General features: G+C 38.2%; 1 protein-coding gene across 9 annotated transcripts in view; it reads left to right on the top strand.

Annotated features, from left to right (window-relative positions):
- RBPJ (recombination signal binding protein for immunoglobulin kappa J region) overlaps positions 1-25,568 on the top strand; it is a 147,652-nt gene that overhangs the window by 107,170 nt on the left and 14,914 nt on the right. For 6 of the 9 annotated variants that reach the window (XM_021394357.1, XM_021394358.1, XM_021394353.1 and 3 more), the window contains exons 2-3: positions 12,026-12,064; positions 15,820-15,915. In XM_021394357.1, the coding sequence (XP_021250032.1) occupies positions 12,026-12,064; positions 15,820-15,915 (135 nt within the window). Of the gene's footprint in view, positions 1-5,319; positions 5,467-7,610; positions 7,691-7,774; positions 8,230-12,025; positions 12,065-15,819; positions 15,916-25,568 lie in introns of those variants that run through there. The other 3 variants (XM_021394355.1, XM_021394354.1, XM_021394361.1) reach the window with 3 other exon arrangements.

The following is a 25,568-nucleotide window of genomic DNA, read 5'->3' as shown; positions in this document are numbered from 1 at the left end:
AGAGGAAGGTTCCTATACTGTCAGGAACATAGTTTCAAAAAGTATTGTTTTGAGTCTAATTTGTGACTTTTGTCAAGTATTAAGCATCAGAAGCAACAATCAGTAGGTTTTTAAAAATGGATTCCTCATGCATCTAAAACTATTCTGCTTCAGACTAAATCGTGTTTGTTTGTGATTTTGGTCAGTTATTAGCCATAAACAGCGCTGTTTTATTTCTCATTAGCTGTGTTCTTACCGTATTTAGTTACTTTATTAAAAAGACAAGAGATCTGATTGGTTTTGTTGTCGTTATTAAAGGCCAGCTGTGAACTTGAATTATTTTTTAGTAGGGGACATAGAATCACTTTCTTTAGAAATAAAAATCAACCTCTCTGAAATATGTGTTTGCAGATAATATGCAAGGTGAGATACAGTGGGAAATTTACAGGGCTGGAGGGAAAAGAATCCTAAGCACTGTACTCTAGCAAAGTAGTTGTCACTGAAAGCTGTGAATGTGGAACTGTGCTTCAGACTATTCTTATATTAGCAGTTTACTATTATTTTAGTGGCTAATTGTGTCAACTACATGCACGAATTTTATTTTTTCTTAACGGTCACTTTTGAGTGGATGAAGATAAAAAACTAATTAGCCTTATATTGTGCAGTTGCAATATAGCTGAGCCAAATTATATCATATTTTAGAGACAGATTCTGTTGGCATGCTGATTGTTTTTAACCTGGTAACTGTTTCAGCTGCTAAGGTAAGCGCGTGCAGATCTGCAGTTTTCCACAAGCATTTGAGCCAACATCAGGGGAATTGGTCAAAAGGAAATAGTATGTGTATTTAATGGAATCTTTACAAATGGAGTCATTTTCAATGATGTTTCTTACACTTTGCACCATCCTGCTGTTTTAACGACATGCTTTAAGTTGATAATTTCTAACTTCTTTAGTATACTTGAGATTTTTGAGCTATTGTAGGTTCTTGCCAACAAGTACCTACAGCAAAAATCAAAGCAGGGAAAATACATCTACTGAAATAGGTTTAGTCGCTTTCTTCTTGAATAAGATGGTGTTACTGATTTTCTTGCCTTATTGTGGCACACTTGTGTGAGTCCTGTCTTGATTGAAGTATCTTGGACTAGACCTTTGATTTTTTAGAATCATGAGAAATCATGGTTTACTGGATGAAGTGTTTTTATTTCTAAATGTAGCTTGACTAGTATAAACTGGTGAATTTGCTTACTTTTCTAAGTTGGTTAGAAGTTAGCCTGTTCACTGATGACAGTGCAAGCTGTATTTAGATTGCAGTTGTAGTTCCGTGATTTTCTTTTTATGGGGACTGGAAATGAGAGAGGACAATAATGAAAGCAATGTGGGAGGATGAAAGCAGGTCAGAAAAGGGAGAGGGAGTTTCTAATTGAACCAGTGACCTCCAGTGAGAGGGCGTGACTAAATGAACCATTTTTTCTATTGTATTTTATGTCCTATTATTTGATACAGTGCCAGAAGTGTATATAGTGCTGTACAGTAGAAGACTTGTTTCATACACATAACATGTTCCCTGTGCTTGAGGACTCGGTAAGGATTCAGAGCAGTACGGGATCATGCAGTACAGAGATGTGAGAGTGCGTGGTTGGTGGCATTCACCCTGGAGCAGGTGGGTCTTTTTTCATTTCCTTCAAGAGAGGGAATGCTTAGTGTGTCAGTCAAAAATCCTTCTGGTTTTGTGACTTCAGGGCTGATGTGCTTCTTGCTGCCAATGAGCCAGATCACATAGCTGGACCGCCCATTGGGTGCTCTTTGCAAGGGAGAAGAGGACTTCAGGAGAAGTAGAAATGCTAGTGTTGTTCACATCTCTTAAACATTGTCAAGTGGTGAGGTTTTGATTAATTTTATCTCCTTTCCTAGGGTGGATAGGAAGAGAGAGTAGATTGGATGAGTAGAATTTCAAAGCAAGTTTTCTGAGTTTTTCTGTTTGTTTGTATGTTATATGTGTACGTGGAAACTGTGGTTGATTTTAAAAGTAGGTCAAACTCCTGATCTTTAGAGCAAAGTCTTCATAGCGTCATTTATTATGGCAGACTTCCTATTGGGATTCAGGGCATGACGGCAGACTTCCTATTGGGATTCAGGGCTTAAGTACTGCTGATTGCTGGAAGTGTGAGACTGCTGATGACCTTGCGATGCTGTTGGTTCTTATGTTGGCCCTGAATGGCGTGCTAGCCTGGGGCTTGCTGTGTGGCTGAGGAAAGCCTGGTGCTGATGACTGCGGCAGCTCTGAGGGATGGGGCTTCTGAACACCGTTGCACCTGGAGGGAGCAACAGGGAAGACAGATGTCACTCTTTCAGCTGTACCTCATGTATGTGATCTTATTGAAGAAATAAGAGCCTCTGAAATGCATCGTATATCTGCGGTTTTAGTTAGTTATGTCTTATTACATAAATCTATCTAAGTATGTTCTTAGCAAAAGAAAGAAACACTCTTAAGGTGCACACATTACTGCAAAGTAATGAGTCTTCAGTGTCTTATGCGTCTTTCACGGAACTGAATAATGGCCAAGGCAATATTTTCATTGAGGAAGTAGCACAGCAATGACATCTGTGGTTCTGCAAAGTGAAAGGAAATAATAGAAGAGCATAACACGTTCAAGGTATGAGTAGTCTAAGGAATGAAACACTCCTTTCTCTAAAATGCTGTGTAGATAAAGCCACGGTGTAGGTAAGTCATGCTAGGCTATATAGCTTGATGTGGTGACGAACTACCAAGATCAGTGGAGAGCAGAGGAAAAATGCATGCGAGATGTTGAGGGGTGAGAAAAGTTGAATCTGTGTGGAACTCTGAATAGTAAGGATGCGTGGAATCGTGGGCTGCAGAGTGACTGAGAAAATAAATTTTTCTGTCCTGTCTTCTAACAGTCTTAATTTTGTTTTGATTCTTTCTTGGTAGTTGATGATTCTAGTGTGTTGTTTTTTTAGCACTGGATGTTACTGGTAGTACAACCTTCTTTCACTTCGTGATCTGACCTGTGGATAGTGAACATATTTTTGTTTTAGAGAAGATAAAATTTTCCTTCAGAAGATCTTTGTTTTAGCCATTTTTATTATTCATTTATTTGCTGTTCCCATCCATGTAAAAGTTAAGTGTGAAATGTTCTATTTGAGAATGAATAGTATTAACTACTTGTGTTTTTGTCCAGCTTGACTGAGTTATGTATCCAGTTTTGTCTTTTGTATTAATCACTTAAAAATTCTGTCCTTCTGGGTGACTGAATTGTTGGGTTTTTTTTTGGTGTTAATCCTCCGAAACATTACTTTCTGAGTTGGTAATTCATAACAATGCTCCATTACCAACCTAATTAATAATAATCAGTAGAAATGAGGTGGCCTTACAGAAATCAAATCAGGTACCACCAACAGCAAACATTAAAAATGACGTGAATCAACAGATATATTTCGTGTGTAATTAACAGTCCAATCGTAGAAGAAACCACTGTATAAAATTTGTATTCTTTTCTATAAGCCATCTTATGCAGGATCACAAATGGCCATCTTTTAATACCTAGGAATTCTCTTTGTGTCTGTGAAACCAACAGATGGAATATTGCTTTCTAGTGATAGATGATCTTTTCTCTAGGGAGTTGTATTCTAATGTCTGTGAGAAAATATGATTGTGTAGGTGAATGCAGAGAAATATTTTCAGTATTTGCATATTGTCTTCCCAGAAACAAGTGCACAGGAAAATAGATTTATTCTAAGAAAAAAAATCGTGTGTTTTTAAACCTACATCTGCTGTTTTTTCTTATACTGTTGGTGCAGCTTAAGATGTTGTAAGTAGTAAATGTAGAAATTCGCACAGGTAGAAGGTAGAAATGTGTAAAGACAAAATGGGGCTGACCTAGAGTAGTTGAGTGTTGCCGTATAGATTGCAGTATACTGCTTAACCTTTATGAAGTGTTTCTTACCCCCCTCTTGTCACATTTAATGGCTTTTGGGGTACCACCTATTCCACAGAAATCAGAGTTGCTGGCACTTAACTTTAACCTCTCATCAGACTTCATCGTCACTTCACGTTGTTGGAGAGCAGAGGTTGTAATTTCTTAGGTTCGTTCTTTCTGGCTTGTCTGGTGCATTCTGTAACGTCTCTAGAGATGTTATAAAAATCTGAAGATCTTTTAATTAGCTTCCTCCTATTTCAAGCCTTGTTTCCCCCAGACCTCCTCTGAGGAAGTAAAACTTTCTTTATGTATTTAATTTGGTATTCTTAGTCATCACTATCCCCTTAGTAAGTACCCTGTACGTGTCTCAAAGCCAATTATTTGACAGCTTTGTTTAAGGCAAGTGAGACTTACCACTTAATCAGTTTCTGGGCCTTATGCTGTCCTGGATTAGTGATTGTTGTATTTTATGTCTGACAGTGTTGAGAGGTTTGTCCTTCAGGAGCTGGAACTGTTGTATTAAACAGCCATGGGATAACTTTCTTTGGGTAGGGTTCCTTCTGTACCCTTGTCTGTGGATTACTTCCAGAATCCATACTGAGAGATTACAGCCATCTCCTATAGCTTATTAAAGAGTTCCTCTGAAACGTTCTGCAAGTGCTGTGATACATGCTGTCATAGAGCCAGACAAATAAAAAAATTAGTTTTCCTCTTCAGGAAAAACGGTAGGCCTTTGCTGTACCAGTCTAAAACACCAACAGGTTTGAAGGTCCAGTTGGAAATGGTTTGACAGCTGGACATTTGGGAGTGAAACTTTACCAATGAATTGGCACTTTGTGCTTGTTCAAAATCTTGCATTTAGTTCCTGTGCAGAGAGCATGTGGTTTTCCTTTAGTTTTCCCCTTGTACTGGGTCTGGCTTGGCTGGAGTTAATTTTCTTCCTAGCAGCTGGTATGGTGCTGTGTTTTGGATTTGTGACCAAGACAGTGCTGATAACACAGCAGTGCTTTAGCTGTTGCTGACCGGTGTTTGCACAGCATCAAGGCCTTCCTCCTGCTTACCCAGCTTCACAGACTGAGAGTATGCAAGAGGCTGGGAGAGAACATGAGCAAGCAGATGAGTTGAACTAACTAAAGATGTATTCCATACTACAAAATGTCACTCAGCAATGGAAGGGAGAAGGGGGGCTTAGGCAGTTCGGCCACCTTTTGTGTGGGAGCTTGCCATCCATCCGCCTGTGGGAGGTGGCAAGTGATTGTCTTTGCGTGGCTTCTCTTGTTTTCTTTCAGTCTTCCTCTACATTTCCTTCATTTATTAAACAATATTTATCACAGCCCACAAGTTTTCTTGCTTCTTATTCCTCCTTTCCTCTTCCCCCATTCTGCTGGGAGTTGGGGGAAGAGAGTGAGCAGCTGTGTGGTGCTTAGCTCCCTGCTGGGGTTAACCTACAATACCCGTGAAGATTCTTGCATGAGGCAAAAATAAAGAGTTGCTCATGCAAGTATCACCACATGGATATCTGCTATCGTGTGTTTTTGGGTACTTCAGGGTAAGTCAAGTGTTTTGCTTTTATTTTCAATAATGCTCTTCTGGTGCCTCGTTTTCCACAGTGTGCTTCTCAGGCCTTTTCTCTCCTAGCAAATCTCAGTTTGCTGCTCGTGTCTTCCCATACTCAATTCTCTTCCCAATATTCCCCCCCCAACTGGCCTCACCAGTATACTCGCTTTCTGCTCAGCTGTTATTCCTACTGTATTTAAATTTGACAGCTCCCTTTTGCTTTTTCCCTCTCTGGAGACCATTATTTACTGTAAGATCCATGACATTCATGCTGTATGCCAAAAAGTGTGTCAGACTGTAGGCTAAGTGAAGGCAGAATTCTTAAGGCAAATTGCTGAAGTTTGCCTCAATCTGATTGTTGTGGGAATACTTTTTTGAAAGCTAACAAGCTCAGTAAATAAAGGTGAATGGACTTTCTCAGAGGCTGTAAAAAAAGTTTGTTCTTAGTGAAGAGCCGGTGATAGAAAAATGTGAAGTTTCATATTCTAGGCATGAGGATGCTCGAGCAGTTTAGTGACCACGAGTTTTCAGTCAAAGTTGAGGTTGGAACAGCAGGGATCTTTTCATAGTTTTGTTCTTCCAAATGGCAGAAGGTAGTTGATTTTAATTAATTATTTTTCCTTCCAAAGCCTTGAAGTGCAGTCACTGAGTCGGGGAGGGGGGATCAGAACAGTTAAAGTTAGGAACAGAAAGATTGCATGACAGAAGTTGGGAGCTGTTAGTAGAGTCATAGAGGAACAGATAGATTTTCTTTGTGTTTGTGCTCCTGTGTAGATGCTAGAAACACTGGAATTTCCCATTCCATCAGCAGTAGAAAACTATGTAATGTGATGTATCTGAGCAAGGGATTCCAAATAGGATTTGACATACTGATATTTTCTGAAAACATTTGAAATGTACCATGTATTTTGTGTCATGTTTTACCTGATCTGAGAATATTAAAACTTGAGGAAAACAAGGTTAATATCAGTGCACTTCTTTATTCCCATAGTTATTTGAGAGATAGGCAGGTGTAGCACGTAAAGAGAGTAAGTTTATTTCCCATTACTTGCAATTTACTTCTCAGTGGAGAAGTTTAAGTAGTGGGAAACTGGGAGTTGCTAAATGTAAAAGATAAATTTGAAAAGAATTATTTGGGTCATGATGTATAAGCAGTTATTTCTGTAGTGCAGAATGCGCTAGTGAAATTAATTTATGCAAAGTGTCATGAGTAAAATACATGAAGTAATAGAAATAAAGTGGTGGTTGGAGAAAATACTGAACTGGGAAAATAATTGTTTGAACAGGTGCAACAGCAGATTACGGCAAGCCTAATGCTCCTGCTCATGTTTGCAATGCAATATGTTAGGAAAAGAGTTTGCACTGAATTAGTTTTGTGAATTGTAGTGGTAACTTGCCTGTGTGTCAGGCATTTCAGTACAGCACACCTGAGACAGGACTTAGTTGTGGATAGTAAAGCTGAAAGATGAACATTCAATTATGTGTAGCTTATAATTAAATCTTCAAATTGCATATATTTAGCTTGTTTAATAACCACTAGAGGAAAAAAAAAAGATACATTTGTAGTTTCCAGCATATTTTTTTTATCCATCAATCTGCATGTTTTCAAGGTGTAAACAAAGAGGGGTAAGAGAAATTCTGAATATAAAAAGAAATCCCAGAAAAGTGAAATCCCAGAAAAATCCTAAATGAGAAAAATACTGCTATCGCTGTCAAGTTTGCCAGGTACCCTTGAAATAACTGAACTGGCTCAGATTTCAACGTGCCAGTCAAATATGTAAAGTTGAAATAACGGTGCTCGTAGCTTGTACAGTGTCTGTCATTTAGCACTAACCTGCAGATAATGTGTTCCTTGCGCTTTCAAATTCTTAGCATCACAAAAATAAAAAAAGCCTTCTGCATGGCAGTTGCTGGTAGTTTTTTCACTTCTGGTTGTATTGTTAATACAAGTATCTATAGCAAATTGAAAACGTACGAAAAGAGCAAACCAGAAGAACAATTAAGTGTATGAGAGCTGCTCTGAAAGTCTGAAAGCAATGCCTCCTATTTTACGATGTTGGCTTATGATGTCACAGGCAGATATTGGTTGTATGACTATAAAGGTTGAACCTTCCCACCGATGTTCCGTTATGTTTTGTTGCCGTGTGACAGATGGCAGCAGAGGGGCAGTCTGACATGGAAGTGGCGTCTGACGTGGAAGTGTATATGAAGCAAAGGTGTGTCATTGAATTCTGCTATGTGGAAAAATTGGCACTGACAGAGATTCATCAGCTCTTGCTGAATGTTTATGGAGACTGAACAATGGATGTCAGCACAGTGAGATGATGGGTGGAGTGTTTCAGCAGTGGTGACAGTGATGTGTAGGACAAATCATGTTCTTGATGGTTGTGCGCACCAAAGAATGGAGAGTGTCTCCATCAGCTCATCGGCGTGTATAGGTGGTTTGTGTCCAGGCAACTGTGTGTGTAGCTAAGTGTTGGCTTCAGTGTGTTGGAAACTGTGACAACATTGAAATATCACAAGCTTTGTGCCAGGTCCTGTGAATACTCATACCGGAACTGAAAAAACACTGTTTGCAAGTTTGTTGGGACCTATTAAACCAAAAGGTGGCTGAAGGTAACAGTTTCCTGGATCACACCATTGCCAGTGATGAGACATGGTGTTACCACTACAAGCCTGAGTCAAAACAGCAGTCCATGGAGTGGTGACATTTGAATTCTCCACTGAAGAGAAAGTTCAAGACAGCCCTCAGCAGGTAAAGCACTGACTTCTGGGATAGGAAAGGGGAGATCCTTTTGGGTTTCGTGGTAGCTGAACAAACCACCAACTCTGACCACTGCATCACAAAGCTGACTAAGCTGAACTTCCAGAGTCAGGCCAGAGAAAAAGACAACCTTTGTTTTGCAACACGGTAATGCCAGGCCGTACCAGTTTGAAGACCATGGAGCAGATTGCCAGTCTTGGCTGGACTGTCCTACCACACCCACTGTATAATCCAGATTTGACTCCTTCAGTCTTCCATCTGTTTATGCTGATGAAAAACAGACTGCGTGGGCAACAGTGTCCTAGTAACAATGCCTTCCTAGCAGCTGCAAACATCTCCACTGGTGCAGATTTTTGAGTGTGGCATACAGGCTCTTGTTCATTGCTGGCAAAAATACATAGCTAATGGTGGTGACTGTGTTGCAAAAGTGTTTTATAGCTGTGAATTTGCTCATCAAGTAGTGTTATTATGTACATTGTATCTGTTATCATTTCCATTACTTTTGGAGCAACCTGTGTAGTACACCTGATACTTCCTGTCTTGTTTCATGTCTTACTAAATATCTTGCATTATACAGTGTGACTAAAAACTTGGTATCCTGGATGATGGCTGCTGTGGGATGTATTGGGTTCATGTCAGTATGTGGGATGGTACAGGAGTGTGCTGGTTATTAATATCAAGGGTAGGATGCACAATGACCGGTCATTGGTCAACATCTCTGCCCTGTGGTGACAGTGCCAGAACCCGAGGGAATGGTGTGGAGCTGTGTCAGGGGAGGGTCAGGATGGGAATTAGGAAAAGATTCTTCACCACAGAGTGGTTGGCCTCTGGGGCAACAAGCTGCCGGAGTTGAAGAAGCGTTTAGACTACTCTCAAACATAAAGTTTGAATTTTGGGTGATCTTATGTGTAGCCAGGATTTGGACTCAGTGATCCTTGTGGTTCCCTTCCAACTAGGGATGTTCTGTGATTCCGTAAGGTGATGTTACCGAAGAGGTAGTAGCTGAATTTAATTAGAGAGTCGAAAATTGGACCTCAGTAAATATGTGCAACTTCCTTCTATTCTACCTTGCTCCGTTTGCACAGTGAAAGAGTAGCAGAGGATTCACTGAATTCTATTTGCATTCGTTCAGAAGATTCCTGTTGCTACAGGCAGCAGCTCTGTTCACGAGGTGATTAGAGTGAAATCATTAACTTGAGTTTGGACGAGCAGGCTGGGGGAAGCCGGCATGTGGCTGATGGCAATGCATCTGGTGATTGGAGCTTGGTTTCTGGTCCTGTTGGTGGGCTGCAAGGGGACCCTGTGCATCTGTGATGTCACTCGATGCCTCCGCTCTCTGCCTCTGAGGAATGGGCCTCTTGGCACTTAGAGGATGGGATTTATTATGTTGCAGTAATCGCAACTGTTCTGTGTAGGTTACTTGTGCTTTTTTTTTTTTTTTTAGGCTACAGTTAGTGTACGTGCAAGGGGAATGAATCTATTGCTCCCAGAACTGTGCATGAGTAGAAGTTGCCTTAGAGAACGAGCAGTCTTGTCTGGGGTTTTTGCTTGTCATGCAGTTTCAGGTGTCCTTGTGTCCCCGTCTGCCAGGGTGCAAGCAAGTACCATGTGCATATTGCCTCCTTTGATCCATGTAGGCACCTCCTAACTTTTTTCTTTATGAATTAAAAGGTGCAAAGTGATGGAAACAAAGAATGTCATTCTACTCAAAGTGAGACAGCTAATCTATAGGGTTTTGTTTGTCTGTAGAGAATAGCTTAAGGGTAATCTGTTGTCTAGTCAGTGAGTCACAGAGAGATGAATCCTCTGCCATATGTACTGCTCCCACGTTTCGGAGGGGACAGGAACCACAGAGGCGCGGAGGAGTGGGGGCACGCACACGTTTCGTTAGCTGGATGCCGGGGGGGAGGTGTCGGTGGCCCCTGGTGTGCCTGGGGGGTGAAGGTCAGCAGACCCGCAAAAGATACATGGTAGGAGGCATTAAGGTCTGGGAACCTAACTTTCTCATCATAGCGCCTGCATGTGCATGTAACTGACACTGTTGCCAAGTGCAAAGCTGTTTGGGATTTTTAGTTTGCTTTCTGCGTTACAAATATGACAATGCAGTGATGCATACCACGGAGAAAAATGTAAAGTACATATCCAGTAGATCTTGAAATTCAAAATACACAGAAGCAAGTCTTGCAGCAAGAATTTATCATTGTTTTCTTTTAACTTAAGGCAAATAAGTGAGCAATACACCAACAAAATGTGAAGGGAACTTAAGTCAGTTCAGATGCATTTAATTTTGTAGTTTAAACTGAAAAAAAAAAAACACCTTAATTTGTCTTAATCCTCTATTTAATTCTTCTGTTTAGAGTGGACCACAAGACAGATTTCTTGAGGCATGAAAAATAACATAAAACCCTGCTGAATGTTCTTGTCACTGCCTTTTCTGTAGAGATTGTTTTGCTTACCAGTATAAACTTCATTAGCAATGTATTTACACTTTGCACATCTGGAGAATTACTGAAATGAAATTGGAATATATTGAGTCATTCAGAACAGATCGACTGTGCAAATGGTTAAATGGTGCAAGGAGAAGTTCTCCGTCCTAGCGCTTGTCCTGGGGAGCCTCCAGCACTGGTGTAGGGAAATATCAGAGGTGGGTTTTTCGTTATGCAGGAAGCATAAAGGGAAAGATATGCCCGTGTATCAAAGAGCTGGGCAAGTTGTGGCGATATTTACGAGCACTGGCAGCAGAAGTGTTCTCTTATGCCCCGGTTTATTTTTAGATAGAAAAGTGTTAAGCTAAGCCTGTTAGATGTTTGTCTTAAAGCTGATAAGTGCTTTTTTTTTTCTTCCTTTTCTTTGTCCTCATTTTAGCTTGTGGTTATACTTCCTTAGCAGGTTGAGCAGATGTACATTGCAGATGTACATGGCTGCTACAGCCTTAGGTTTTTTTTCTTTGCAGGTCTTTTACCTGATGGTTTTTGTTTAATCTGAGGATGGTTTTTGTTAGTGAAAATGGGTCTGTCTGATGGAACTCGTTATCTTACGCTAGTTGAGACTTTTTTTGAAAGCTTGTGTAAAGAACATAGTCTCTCAAGAGTGATATAAAAGCACTAGAGGAAATGCAGCTGCCTGAAAACAATTTATGACTAAAAAGCATTCAGTATATAGCAGGATATTTCTTGCTTATGCTTCGCTACATTTCACAAGACAGATTTTTTTGGTATAATTTTGTACGAGCGTACATGAAATGCTTTGCCATCCTTTTTTTATAAGAAGTAGTAAGGAGAAGCAGATTTCTAAGATTCTAATGAGAATTCACTACGATTTGCCAGTTGGGCCTGTTAATTTCTGTTTGTAGATAATTGCTTTTTGCCTGTTCTTCTGGTCAATGCTATGGTAGTTATTTACATAGTTGTGATATCTTAACTTTGCAAAAGCAATTCAGAGAGAAAGTAAATGTAACTAGCAGAAAGTGTAATGAAAAGTCAGGAGTGAGTTGCTGGAGCCAATTCTTTAAATAATTTTAAAATAAGTGAAAGACTTGCTTAGTGTACAACTCATGTAAATGAAATACTTTTTTTGTGGATATTCAGCAAAGTTATCTGTTCCGAATAAAAAAAAAATGCCTGTGCCTTTGTGGGAAAAGCAGTGGAAAAGAGGCATAGTCTAGCTAGAAAACTGTGAAGAAAATACACCAGTACATTTTCAGAAATTGTAAAATTGGGATAATATTTCACTGAAAAACTGTGACTAAACATTTTTGTTTTAAATTAACAACTTCTTCTTTTTTCAGGAAATTTGGAGAGCGACCTCAACCGAAACGGCTCACCAGGTAAGCATTAAGGCAATTCATTTTTAACAGTATTCTCAAGTTACCTTCTCTATCCCCTAGAAGATTTGCAAGTTTAGAGAAAGATGTGAATTGTTAATCCTAGTATTTAAAATGTGAAAGTTTTTAAAAAATGTAATTATTCTGTGCAGTCTGCAGCCAGAACTAAAAATTCTAACAGTCGGTAGTTTAATATGAGAATCAAAATGCCTTTTTACAAACTGTATTGAATTCAGATATCAGTTATTGTAGATTATTCAGTAGGATTTGAATCTGCTTAGTTTTAAATAACTAGAGATGAGCCAGATACCGTTTATTGGGTAAAAGTGATTCGTGAGGCCATACAAAATGGCATTCTTTGCTGCAAAAATTCAGCTGTTATCTCAGTGCTGTCATGCTCCAGGTATGGGCAAAATTAACACAGTGCTGTTGCGGAGTGGTCTTAACCAGTTTCTGATGAAGTTTGAACAGTCAGAGGTAACATGGAATAGTACCATCCTCAGATCAAAGCGACGGTGGAGTAGTGTGCCTCAACCGTTCCTGTCTGCTTGAGGAGCATTTATACCAGATGCTGTTAAGTAGTCAGAATTTTTCAACCTGTAATAACACAGTCAATGCAAACATTTACTATTCTGTGCCACAAACTGTGCCCATCAAAAGCAGCTACTGTGTTTTAAATCCTCTGCAATGCACAAGATCTTTAATTTTTTTTGTTTGATGTGATAGTATTGCTGTATAAAGACATGGAAACCCATTACTTGTCTGGCCTAATTTTTTTGAATGAAATTATAGAATCAAATTATAGAATCATAGAGTCCTTTGAGTTGGAAGGGACCCTGGAAGGTCATCTGGTCCAAGTCCTTGCAGTGGACAGGGACACCTACAGCTAGATCAGGCTGCTCAGAGCCCTGTCCAGCCTGACCTTGAATGTCTCTGGGGATCCGTCACTGCTCTGGGCAACCTGTACCAGTGCTACACTGCCCTAATTCTGAAAAGCTTTTTCCTTGTGTCAATTCTAAATCTCCCCTCGTTTAGTTTGAAACCATTTGTCCTTGTCCTATCAAATTATGATATTTTATGTAAAGTGTGGCAGGAAAACATCTGCATTTGTGTTGGGAATATTTTTCGTTGCATTTCTGGATAAGCTTCAGGTTAGCTTGTGTGATTGTTAAACTTGATTTCAATACGAAATAGTTCTGTACTGACTTAAAAGCAATTGAACAAACAGTACTGTTTCCTGTTGACCTAACTATTTTCAGGGATATTTAAGCATACTGGTTTAAGTCATAAATCGATTTTCATTTTGAGCATTAACACCTGTTGGTATCACCCTGAAGTTACTGATAAAATTTACCTTCTGTGACTTAAAAACAATGACAAAATTGACTATTTAGTCATGTCATTTAACTTCTGTTGCCATGAGTTTGATTAGTGTAGTGACTCTGTGTTTTATGTGCAGGATTTTAGCTATTAGATATGCCAGGTACATTTTCCTGCGGTATGGGGGTATGCTTTTGCGAGCTGCTTGCCATCCTTGAAAGCCATAGCATATCAACTTTGTCTGTACTGATAAAGAGGAGCTAGAAGGAAAAGCAGCCTAAGTTCTTCTATTTTTAGCATTTTTAGACAGAAGTACTCACCCTTTTTTATCAGCACAATCTTTCTGTAATGCTTTTTAAAAAAAGCGTAAACCCTTAAAGGCATTTAGTTCAGTTATTGTGAAATTATTCTGCTTTTTTTTGTGTAAACAGTCCCGTAAGCCTAATAATGTAGTCAGCGTCATGTCAACTCTCCATTGTAACAAGGAAAACTTTTTCAAGCACGTGCTTCTTAGAAAATGCCAAAACTTTCTTTTTCATTTTGTTGTGCAAGTTCCTTGACAATAAAAATACTACTTCCGTTCATACTGAGCTAGTTGTTTTTGCAATAAGATGTAAACTGCAATAGTGGAACTTTTGTGGAGAGGTTTGTGATTTAATAACAAAAGAAGCCTTGTGAGAATTGCAATGTTTTTCTTCTATCAGTGGGAGGAGTTGGAGAGGGACATTCCTAGTTCTCCTAGGAGCTCAGATTGTACAGATATGCTGTAGCAACGGATCAGTAGAAGAGACAGAATTTGTTCCTAACACAGTGCTAAAGAAACACTAGGTAGCACCTGGCATTCTAGTGAGTGGATTGCTGGCTTTGGGCTGTTGTTTAATGGTAGTCAAGCCAAAAGTTTTTAATATGACAGATGTTATTAATTTAGTGTGACAGTGTTATTCATAGGAAATTTCAAATTGTCAGATAAGAAGTTGCTAACCTACGTAAATGCAGGTAATATGTTAGAACATATAAGAATAACTTCACAATGAAATAAGTTCTATGGCTTAAAACATTTGTATACAATGATTGTAAATAGTGTGTCTATAAAGTTTGAGGCAGTTCTTACAATTCATGCTGTCATGGATAAACATCAGTTTTACCAACGATCAAGTTAGTCCAAATTTCAAACAGTGATTTGGATCTTTGCTCTTATATTCCTCTGTTCACAGAGAATCTAGCACACTGATCCAAGTCTTAGGCAGGCATGGCAAATGCAAGAGTTTACAAAACATCATTAGCAAAGCTGGGTTGTAATTTCCTCCTTTGTTCCCCCATCTGCTTGCTTTTCTCCATGAAACTGTGTGTGAGAGATTTCTTCTGGAAAAGTTCTCAACAAAATTTTCTTTTTATCTTCTGGATTTTTTCACTGGAAAAGTTTTACAAAGACACGAAGGCATGGGTTTGTTTTGGTGTTTCAGACCTGTCTAAAGGGAATTCAACAGCGGAGTGTAGTTTGCAAAAAAAATCCCTCTTCTGTAAGGTTTAATCTCTATTTATAACTTCCTATTAAATTCAGAATTTGTTTCTATGTTGATAACTTCGAAGATGAGTGCGCTGATTGGCGCTCAACCCGCAAAAGCTCCTCCGGGGACTTAAAAATGTTCTGTCAGCACTCTTACACAGCTAAACCCCAGGGTGATGAATTGACGTGATACCTCGTGAACAGTTAGATTGATATACAGAAGAATGATAGGGCGTATTGTTCTCTTACTTCTCTTAGGGAATGTCTTTTGGAGTGTCTGAGGTAATTATAGCTTGTATATGAATTCTGTCACTAAAATGATGATGAATGATAGAAAATCTTTTTTTTTTTACTTGATTGTATGCAGGAAATTGAAACCTTTCTCTAGAAAACTAGATCAAACAGTAAAGAATTTAAACTTCTACTTATCTTCATAACCAAAAGAAAACTGACAGGAATGTGACAAAAGCATCAATTCAGTTTAAAAAAAAAAAAGGGGAAAAAAACCCCACAACCCCACCTTTCTCTTCAGCCAATACAGTTTCTCATGATAATGATGAATTGTAATTTGTGTCCTAATCAAATATGTACAGTATGGCATTTTATGAAATTGAAAGTCATGTAGTGAAGGGCATTGAAATGATTTTATGTCACAAATATTTTCTTTTTTTCTGGAAAACGTAGTGGTAAATATAAATGACCACAAACCACTGCTGTGGTGCTATCTTGAGACATGATAATTGCACAGCAAAAAGAAGCAACTGTCTTAGAAAAAAACCCACATCTATCTTGAACCTATTAATATACTGACAGTTGTCTTTTATTAAAATTCCAGGTGAATTTTTTTTGTCCTAAAGCTGACCTTGAGTTACTGTAATTACAAATAAAACCAAAAGAACTTTCAAAGCTTATTTTGTCTTTTAATTTTTAGGGAAGCAATGCGAAATTACCTTAAGGAGCGAGGTGATCAAACAGTACTAATACTCCATGCAAAAGTTGCGCAGAAATCATATGGAAATGAAAAAAGGTAAGTCCCTCTCTGACTTCCCCTCCACAAGTCCAAGCTAGGGAAACTGAAGTGTGTGGTCTGATGTGCATTACAGAATTCCTCAGGTTGTACTGTAGTCTGATGAAGATTAGATGATATGAAAGGTGTCCAAATAAATGATACAGTTATGTAACATGCTGCAAGCCTGTGGCATTCAACTTAGTGATGCCTGTTTCTGCCAACAGGTTCTCTTTCTGTGGGTGGTTTTTCTTCTGTTGGACTGAAATGGCTCTAGTGGTGCTTTAATGGCTCTGGGGTGCGTTAAAAAGAGCGCGGCCAGAAGGTCGAGGGAGGTGATCCTTCCCCTCTACTCTGCCCTGGTGAGACCCCATTTAGAATACTGTGTCCAGTTCTGGGCTCCTCAGTTTAAAAAAAAAAAAAAGACAAGACAGGGATCTCCAAGGGGTCCAGCAGAGGGCCACAAAGATGAGTAGGGGCCTGGAGCATCTCTCATATGAGGAGAGGCTGAGTAACCTGAGTCCATTCAGCCTGGGGAAAAGAAGACTGAGGGGGGATCTGATTAACATTTATAAATACCTGAAGGGAGGTGGGAGGCAAAATGGATGAGGCCAGGCTCTTCTCAGTGGTGCGTAGCGATAGGACAAGGAGTAAAGGTTCTATACAAACATGTGGAAGAACTTCTTTATGGTAAGGGTGATGGAGCACTGGAACAGGTTGCCCAGCAAGGTTGTGGAGTCTCCTGTGGAGATATTCAAGACTTGTCTGGATGCCTAACTGTGAGACCTATTGTAGGGAACCTGCTTTAACAGTGGAATTGGAATCGATCATCTCTGGAGGTTCCTTCCACTCCCTGCAATTCAGTGATTCTGTAATCTGATGTTCAAGGAGGTTCTTACTTATTTTGTTATTTTCCAAAAGGAATAACTGAAGACCTAAACTGGGTCCTTTCTTTACCTCCCATCCCAGTAATGGAATTGTACACTGTACAGCTGCTTCTCTGGTCTAGCTGGGTGGATTTCTTAATTATAGGCATCATCTTGAAAAGCAGAATGAACCAGTTGTGATGGTTGAAGGCGTAACTGAACTTCTTTTTGCAGATTAGCTTAACGATGACCTCAGTTTATTGACTAACTTTCAATCAAATATTGGAGGAAGAAGATATAAATGGAAGGAAGCCTAAATGTTTTCACCATTCCTAATCGTTTTGTAGTAAAAACGAAACTTCTGACGTGTAGAATCACAGAATCATAGAACCAGCAAGGTTGGAAAAGACCTACAAGATCATCCAGTCCAACCATTCACCTACCACCAATAACCCCACGAAACCATGTCTCTCAACACTATATCTAAATGTTTCTTGAATACCTCCAGGGATGGTGACTCAACCACCTCCCTGGGCAGCCCATTCCAGCGCCTGACCACTCTTTCAGAAAAGTAGTATTTCCTAACGTCCAGCCTGAATCTCCCCTGGCGCAACTTGAAGCCTTTCCCCCTCGTCTTGTCATTAGTTACAAGAGAGAAGAGGCTGACCCCCAGCTCACTACAACCTCCCTTCAGGTAGTTATAGAGAGCGATAAAGTCTCCCCTGAGCCTCCTCTTCTCCAGACTCAACAATCCCAGCTCCCTCAGCCGCTCCTCATAAGGCCTGTATGTTTTGAAACTTTTCATTTTTAAGTCTGGAGCAGATATGGTGATTATTGGTGGCTATGTGGGGGAAAAAAATCCTCCACAAGTCATTTCAAATTGGTTTAATTTTTGTTACAGTACAACTTACATAATAGGTAAAGAACAGAATCTACAGGATGACATGGGAATGAATTATTTTTACACAAAGGTGATTTTTCTCTAGTCGTCTTTATGTGATCTTTTTATCGTATGTGTGGTAGAAACAAAGATGATCCTTAATAGACAGATTTCTAGTCTTCTTGTGGTGAAATAGAATTTTTCTTTAGTTCTAAATGATACTTTCCTACCTTGCATTTCACTAAAATAAATAGTGCGGTATTCGAGTGGGAGCTTCGGATTATTCATGTGGCTTTAGCAGAACACATGCTCTTCTGTGGTAGTTAATGCTTTTGAAGCTTTAACCATTCTTTCCCTTTTACTTCATTATGTTTTTTACAGCTTTCTGAGATTTGAATTTTTAACTTATTTTTTTATAAAAAATATAAAAAGTCACAGCTAAAAAAATTATTAAAAAGTTTTAAAAAAACTTATTTTTAACTTATTTTTAACTTATTTACAAAGAACATTACTAAGCAGGAATCTGTTAGAATTAAGCAAATTTAACAGCCAATGACAATATAGGAACTTCAAATTGTTATGTTTTCAGATCTTATTGTCACTCAAGATTTGCATAATTAAGGGTCATCGTAGATTGTTTGAGCATATTACCCACCAAAAATGATGTGTGTGCCAGCCAATAAAAAAGCAAATTTCTAAACAGTGTGTTTCTAACTTCAGACAATTTCTTCTGGGTCCAGAGCAGTTCGTGAGAGCAGGAACATTTTGCAAACCTGCCCTGTCTTTCATTATTCTGGAGGTCAAATTGCATCAAAAGAAGGGAGAAAATAAAAAGATAAAGCACATTTTTGATTTTGATTATTGAAAGCTTCATTACAGTCTGGAAATCTTCAAGTGCTCTGAAGAACATAGGGCAGAGCCTCAAAATATTTGCTAACAGTATCTGGAAGCTCCTATGTACATTTCATAGTTAATGCTACCTTAAATTCTTGTTGCCTTGAATATGTGTGTATACCTCATTTGATGTTGCTGTAGTCACTCTGGCACATATATTGCCTAAATTTTCAGGTATTGATAACACTATGTGAATTAGTAATTAGTTTGTCACTGCTTGAAATGATTGCAAACTAAAATTAGGCATTTTTAATGCCTCCAATTTCATGAAACACAATTCAGTTCCCCAATTTAGTACCGCTGTGTTTGTTCATGAGAGGTATCTCAGATTCACTGCTCAAAAATGGAATCATGTCAGTGGAATTTAGAGGATTTCAGAGCTTTGAAAAATAAGTCTAGGAATGAAAACAGATGTTTGTTATAATATAATGATGATCTGATTGCCATTCTGGTACAGAGATAAAATAGATGTTTTGAATACATGCTAAGAATTCTTTTTTCAATTAAAATATTTTTATTTTCGTTATTCTATATTACTAACCTACTTTTTAGACTATCTCTGGTACAGTTCTGATAGCTCCCAGATTGTTTGCATGAGTATTGGTGTCCTGTTATCTAGATAGTCAGCATAAGCAAAAATGCTAGTTATTAAATGTTTGCATCCTTGTGTGCCCCCAAGGTATGCATTTTGTGCAACTGAGTGATTAATTAGCTTCTAATTTTTTTAAAAAAATTTAATTGCTTGTTTTATTCATAGCAGAAAGTTCCTTAGGTTTTTCATATTGCTGGACTGAGAAGAATTAGTAAAGTTTTAAGGCTGCTCTATTCAACTGGTTCATCAGCTTTTCATCCTTTTTATGGTAAATGGCTTTTCTGAAGTGAGTTATTTTGTATACATCTCTGTAGACAAGGCTACCGCTTTAACAGGCAGAATTTCCTGTTTTCCAAAGTATGGCATGCATATAATCTAGTTAAGTTTTGATCCATAAAGAATAAGGTATGTTGCGCTATCTTTGTAAGTAAGCTTTAAGTCACAAAAGGCATTATTTCTCAAAGGATGTATCTTTCGAGTAAATGCGGAGTCTAAATAAAACCACTTTCCACCTTCTGTTCCTGTCTTTAACCTTTGCATACTGGGAGATGATGGAAAATATTTATCTTATTAAACTTTGCATGGCATAATTCAAACGCAGCACAATAATGATTTTCCAGTGTTTTTATGAATATATAGTGAAATACTGAGTACTGTCTGTAGCTTACACAGATCTAGCACAGTATGGTCTAGTTTAAACATACGTGAAGACTTCCTGTGTTAGATTGAGAATGCTCCTGATACTTGTCCCTAATTAATGGTGCGCTAGTGAAGGGAGGGTTCTTCTTTGAGTGTACCTTTCTTGTTAGCCTTGCTCTTTCCAAAGTTAAAGTTGTTTAGTTTAATTAAGAAGTTGGGTGGTAAGAAGCCCAGTGCTGGCCTTGAGCTGAATTTAAGAATTTTTGCCTAATGTTTCATGCTGAGTGACTGTCATCTTTCAGAGGCTTTCAACTGATAGAGGTGCTCAGCTCACCTTTAGTCCTAATGAGTGTAGGTATTTGACTTGTGTTTCTGTTCTCCCACTCATGCGTACTTACTGTTGACTGAGATTTCTCTCTTCGGTGGTTATCCTACTAGTATAAGGGTCACAGTTTGAACAGCGTGAACATTCAGCAGTTCGAAGGACTGAAGTGCTTTGGATTCCAAGATGTAGTTTGTCAAAGGTTGTGAGCCAGATTAGTACTTGTGGGTTATATGCTACTCAGAGTTTAAAAATTATCGCTGCTGATTAGACTTGAGGATGTTCTGACTGCGTCTTGCTGTTAGTGAAGGAGCTTCTGTAATTTCTGCTCAAATACTTCCTTTCACTGCAGTGTGAAGGCATAGCCTTTTCTAGTGCTTTCCCCATGGCTCCACTACTTTATCCTTAGCATTCTAGCACCTACTTATTTTTCATTTGTTTCTTATTGTGTTGTATCTTTTAATGGATGTTGTCAGTTCATTCAGCTCCTAAGAAGGAAGAAAGACTGCTGAGTGTTTTCATGCTCAAAATAACGTGGGTAACTGACAAACAAATCTTCTGCCTTGACTGACTCCACACTGACTAACTGGTACAAAGAAAACTTCCCTGTTGATGTCACTGTGAAGTTAAAGGAGACAAGGTGGTAGGTGCAGTCTTCTGAAAGATGACCTCCGGAATATCATGGAATCATAGAATGGCTTGGTTTGGAAGGGACCTCAAGGATCATCAGGTTTCCAACCCCCTTGCCACAGGCAGCGTTTCCAACCACTAGATCAAGTACTAGATCAGCTGGCCCCCATCCATCATGGCTTTGAACGGCTCCAGGGATGGGGCATCCACAATGTCTCTGGGCAACCTGTTCCAGCACCTCACCACTCTCTCAGTGAAAAACTTCTTCCTGATGTCTAGTCTAAATCTTCCCTCCTTTAGTTTAAAACCATTCCTCCTTGTACTGTCCTGATCTACCCCTGTAAAAAAAAAAAAAAAAAGTATTTCCCTCCTGTTTATATTCTCCCTTTAAATATTGGAAGGCCACAACGAGGTCTCCCTGCAGCCTTCTCCAGACTGAGCGAGTCCAGCTCCTTCAACCTGTCTTCATAGGAGAGGTGCTCCAGCCCTCTGATCATCTTCATGGCCCTCCTCTGGACCTTCTCCAGGGTCTTGGATATTTTGAAAAAGCAAACTTTTGTGAACAGAATCCTGTGGTTTGAAAACAGAATTGAGTATGTCAGAAGTAGTTAGCAAAGACATGAGCTGATTTTATTTTTCTTTCTATCCCTTACTGCCTTGGTGAGTTCAGTAAAGGTAGCATGTCTACTAGTGTATCATATTTTCTCTGTATTTATTGGCTTTAGTTGACAGAAGGGACTGGGGAATGTTTTTCTCTCCTTGGTGATTGTCTAATTAAAAACAATATTCCAGGTGGTGCCAAAGACTCAAATCTATTCCACTTCCGCTTGTTACAGTTAAGACTCGGAAACCATTAGAAATTTTGTTCTTCCCTTGAAGTCATTTGGAATAAAGGAGAGCATCCTTAGATACCTCAGCTTGGCATTCTTGCCATGGAAAAACATTTACTTTCCAGTCTGATGGACCAGATCAGTCAGAAAAAACGAGTACCAGCTTGCTTCTGTTTCCTGTACTGAGATTATAAGATGAGTGGCTTAACATGACGTTGGTAATGCTGTGGCCTTTTCTTGGCTAAGTGACCCATGAAATTAGGCCCTTGAAAGAAGGCACTCTGTGGAGGCCCTGTACTCCTTGGAGGTAGATCCCCTGATCCTTCGTGACTAGTGTCAGTCACAGTATTAGTTCAGTTTAAAACTACCAATTGTTTTAATTACACCAGTAACAAATTATTGGAAGCTGTATAGGGGAAGCATCACACATGAGGTAAACGAGGAGTTAGCAAGAGCACCAAGTATGTGTTGTGGTTAAATGTATGAAGTATTTTTGGAGAGCTGGTATCCCAAAATGTTGTCCTGGCTCAGCCTATCAACCATTGTGTTTTAAATCAGCAAAAAGGAGATACTGAATCTGCATCTTGGCCAGAAGCAAAAGTGGAATGGCTTTTGTCCAAGAAAGATATTCTTGGTTGATGTACTTCATTAATGAAATAGCTTACAGAGTTCATCCCTAATAGATCTCATGTGGTTTTTAAATCAAGTTGTTAGATGTTTACCTCATGGAAGAATGTACTTTTTTGCTTTATTGCTAATTAAATAAAGAATTATCAGTCTACTTGTAGCGTAAAGAAAACTTATTAAGAAGATGTTATAAATCCTAATAGGCAGTTGCATCCTTCATGATTTTCCACCATTACTTCTTGTACTAAAAAATTCTGACCTAACTCAGAGCAACCAGAGGCAGCTGCTTTTCCCCCTAGCACCTATCATTTTCTTCTTACTTCAGGTCAGATTAATACTTCAGAAGAATTTTTGCCTCCCACTCAGTCTTATTTTAGTTTGTGGTTAAAGAAAAAAGAGGTAGGCTCTGTAAATCAAAAGTTGAAGGAAGAGTAGTTTCATTTGTTCCACCAAATATTGTCCTACCATTTTTCCCATCGCTAATACTGGAAATTACCTACATTGGCTGTTTTGGGGAGATGATGTTCTTTCTCTTCTTTTCCTCTTCATAGTTTTCTGAAAGCCAAACTCTCACATAAACATTTATAATCCTATTTACATGGAAAGTGTTTTATTAATGAGAAACTTTCTCTAATAGTTATTTTAAATGTATCGAAGTCACATTATTTAATGCCCTCTGGAAATTAGAAATAAAATACTTTCAGCTTTTATTCAAACTATATTGGAAATAAGGTTTATAATTCACCTTCTCTATACATGAGTGCCTGTGGTTGTAAATATGAAGTGAAAAGCCCCCATACTGTACTTGTCTATATCTGGAGGCTGACAGAGAAGGAAATTTGTTCAGACTGTGATCACTCACTCTTTCCTTGTTTTGCAGGTTTAACCTATCATAAAATGGTCTAAGTGAAAGTTTCTTTCTTTGTTTGGTAATATAGAGTCTTCCTGTGTTCTTCTCTGTTTTAATTTAGAAAGATGATTGTACGTGTGACGTTTTTCATCCATGGGTTAAAACTTGTTTCTTATGGGTCTTTATTGCCACCTCGTGGCCATAGTTATGTAAAGGTCTTGATTTAGCATAAAGCTGAAATTAAAATTGATATGATAAAAAGTTTGGGATTTTTTTTGTTTTCTGACCAGTAATGTAAATACAAGATTATCTCTTGAATTGATGCACCTGTTACTTCCAGATTCTCAAAAAAAAATAGTAGGCCTCCTACACGTGACATGGTATCTATAATAATATAATCATAACCATTGCTCTTGCTTTTTTGTTTTTTTTTCCCGTTTTCCTACAATCCAGAACTTGCAGCAATGAGTAGATGATCTTCAGAATAGGTTTTTAGCATCAACTATGGTATTTGCATCTAGATATGGGCTGAGAAAGGGAATATAAATTATGTTGGTTCTGTAGAGGAAACACCTTACAATTTGATACCTTTCTGTGACTTTATCTATTGTCATTGCGTAGTCTCCCTTGCAAATGTGAATTGTCCTAAGATTGTCTTTCCTATTTGGTAGATAAGCATTTGAGAGAAATTAGGTTATGTAATCTGTACTGATCTAATTTTTGAAATGAATGCAGTTGAAAAGTAGGAAATGCATTACTAGTTCGGAGATCAAAATTTTGTAGTAGGAAGGGAAATACCTGGTTAGTGTACAAGAGATATTAAAGAGGATGTTGAATATGCCCTGCAGCACCAGTCAGTATTGTCACTAAGAAAGCTGGAACAGACGTCAGGTAGAAAAAAAAATAAGAAAAAGACATGTAAAAAGTTAAAAAGTGGTATATGTTATATGCTGTTTCATAATAATTATTTATTACGGCTTACTCTTTCTGTTTGAGGTCGTTTTCAACTTTTGTGCTTACTGCTGTAAAGTAATGCATTCTGATGTCAGATAACTATAAATTCCAGCTTTTTGGTTCATGACTGGCTTGCTGAAATTATTAGCTTGTGCAACTACTGGAGAAGTGTTAAATTTAATTTTTGAGCTAGTTTATTGTGTAGTTTTTCAGGTTCACGAGTCGTCAGGAAACATCTGTTTTGTAAATTGGCAAGTTGCTACCTGTTGTGTTGGTTCCGTGTTCTGCATGTTCAATTGGGAGAAAAAAAAATCCCAGAGCCTTCATCTGGCTCATAGTTACCTCCGAAGAATCAAATGCAAATAGTTAACACTGATGCAATAAGCACATGAAAAAATATTATTTGGTGAACTTTGAATAGTTCACTTCTACAAATAGATTTCCATTAACTCATAACTCCGTAGTTAATTTTATATTCCATTTATATCCTTGACAACAGTGTGAAGGCAATAAAGGAACAAATAATTGTTATGGTACATCTCTGGTGAAATGGATTATGGTAATGGAGGAAATACAGCATTTGGTTCTGTCAGCTTTGAATTAAGTTTGAAAAGCAATTTGTATGAGCAGTTCCACTAATGAATTTAATGGGTTTTTCAAACATGCGGATTTTTTTGACCTCGTGTAGAGGTCTACTTTCTACAAATTCAATTTTGCAGGCAGTCTTTTTTTCAAACCAGTGAAAGTGCTGTGGTTTGAAAGATTTTCTTAGATATTTAAGCCGTATGGTATATTATTCTATAATCATTTTGGATGTGTTTTTAAAAGAGTGAGAAGTTTAAGTGGAAAAATTTTCACTGCAAATTTATTCGGCAAGATGGCTTGGTGTTTGCCTGCAGGAGTTTATTTTTGCTGGTTATCATAACTGCTGAAATTTTGAATTGCAGTAAAACCTTTACAAGTTTTTTGTCTTATGAACAAGGAATAAATATTGACTGTGGGCCCTAACTGAAATGATTACAAATCTTTGCATTTACTTCTGTGGATTTTTACTATTTATATTTTTATTAGGACTACTAAGTCAGGATTTTGGTTTCCTCTTCTTAGAAATCTGTTACTTAAAAAAAACATCTTATGTCTTTGAAAGGTAATTGTCCTGAAAGACTGAAGTGATAGAGTTTATTAAGTTCAATTGTTATACTGAAGTTGACTTACACTGATTAAAGCTTACATAGTGTTTAAAGGATTTATCCATGAATTCAGTTGTTCCAGAGCATGTTTTCAAAACATTGTACCTACTTACAGGAATAAAGTAGGAGATGTCTTTGAATGTCAAAATTGCCAAATTAAGTATTACACTTCAATGTGAATAATTGAATTGAATAATTAGAAACTTTCTCAGTTTTCCTTTCCCTTCATGCCTCTTTAGTTTTCTTAGAAGTATTGTATGCTAATAGTTCTTTTGCTTTTTCAACTTAGATTCTAACTAAAAAATGTTAAAAACACTTCACCTGTTGGTTAAACTGCAACCAAAAGCGATTAGGGTTGGCCTTTTAACAATTTGCAGAAACTTCAAGACCAATACATGGC

This window comes from Numida meleagris, chromosome 4 (assembly GCF_002078875.1).
Source record: "Numida meleagris isolate 19003 breed g44 Domestic line chromosome 4, NumMel1.0, whole genome shotgun sequence".
Classification (NCBI taxonomy): domain Eukaryota; kingdom Metazoa; phylum Chordata; class Aves; order Galliformes; family Numididae; genus Numida; species Numida meleagris.
This window is presented reverse-complemented; position numbering and strand designations above follow the sequence as displayed.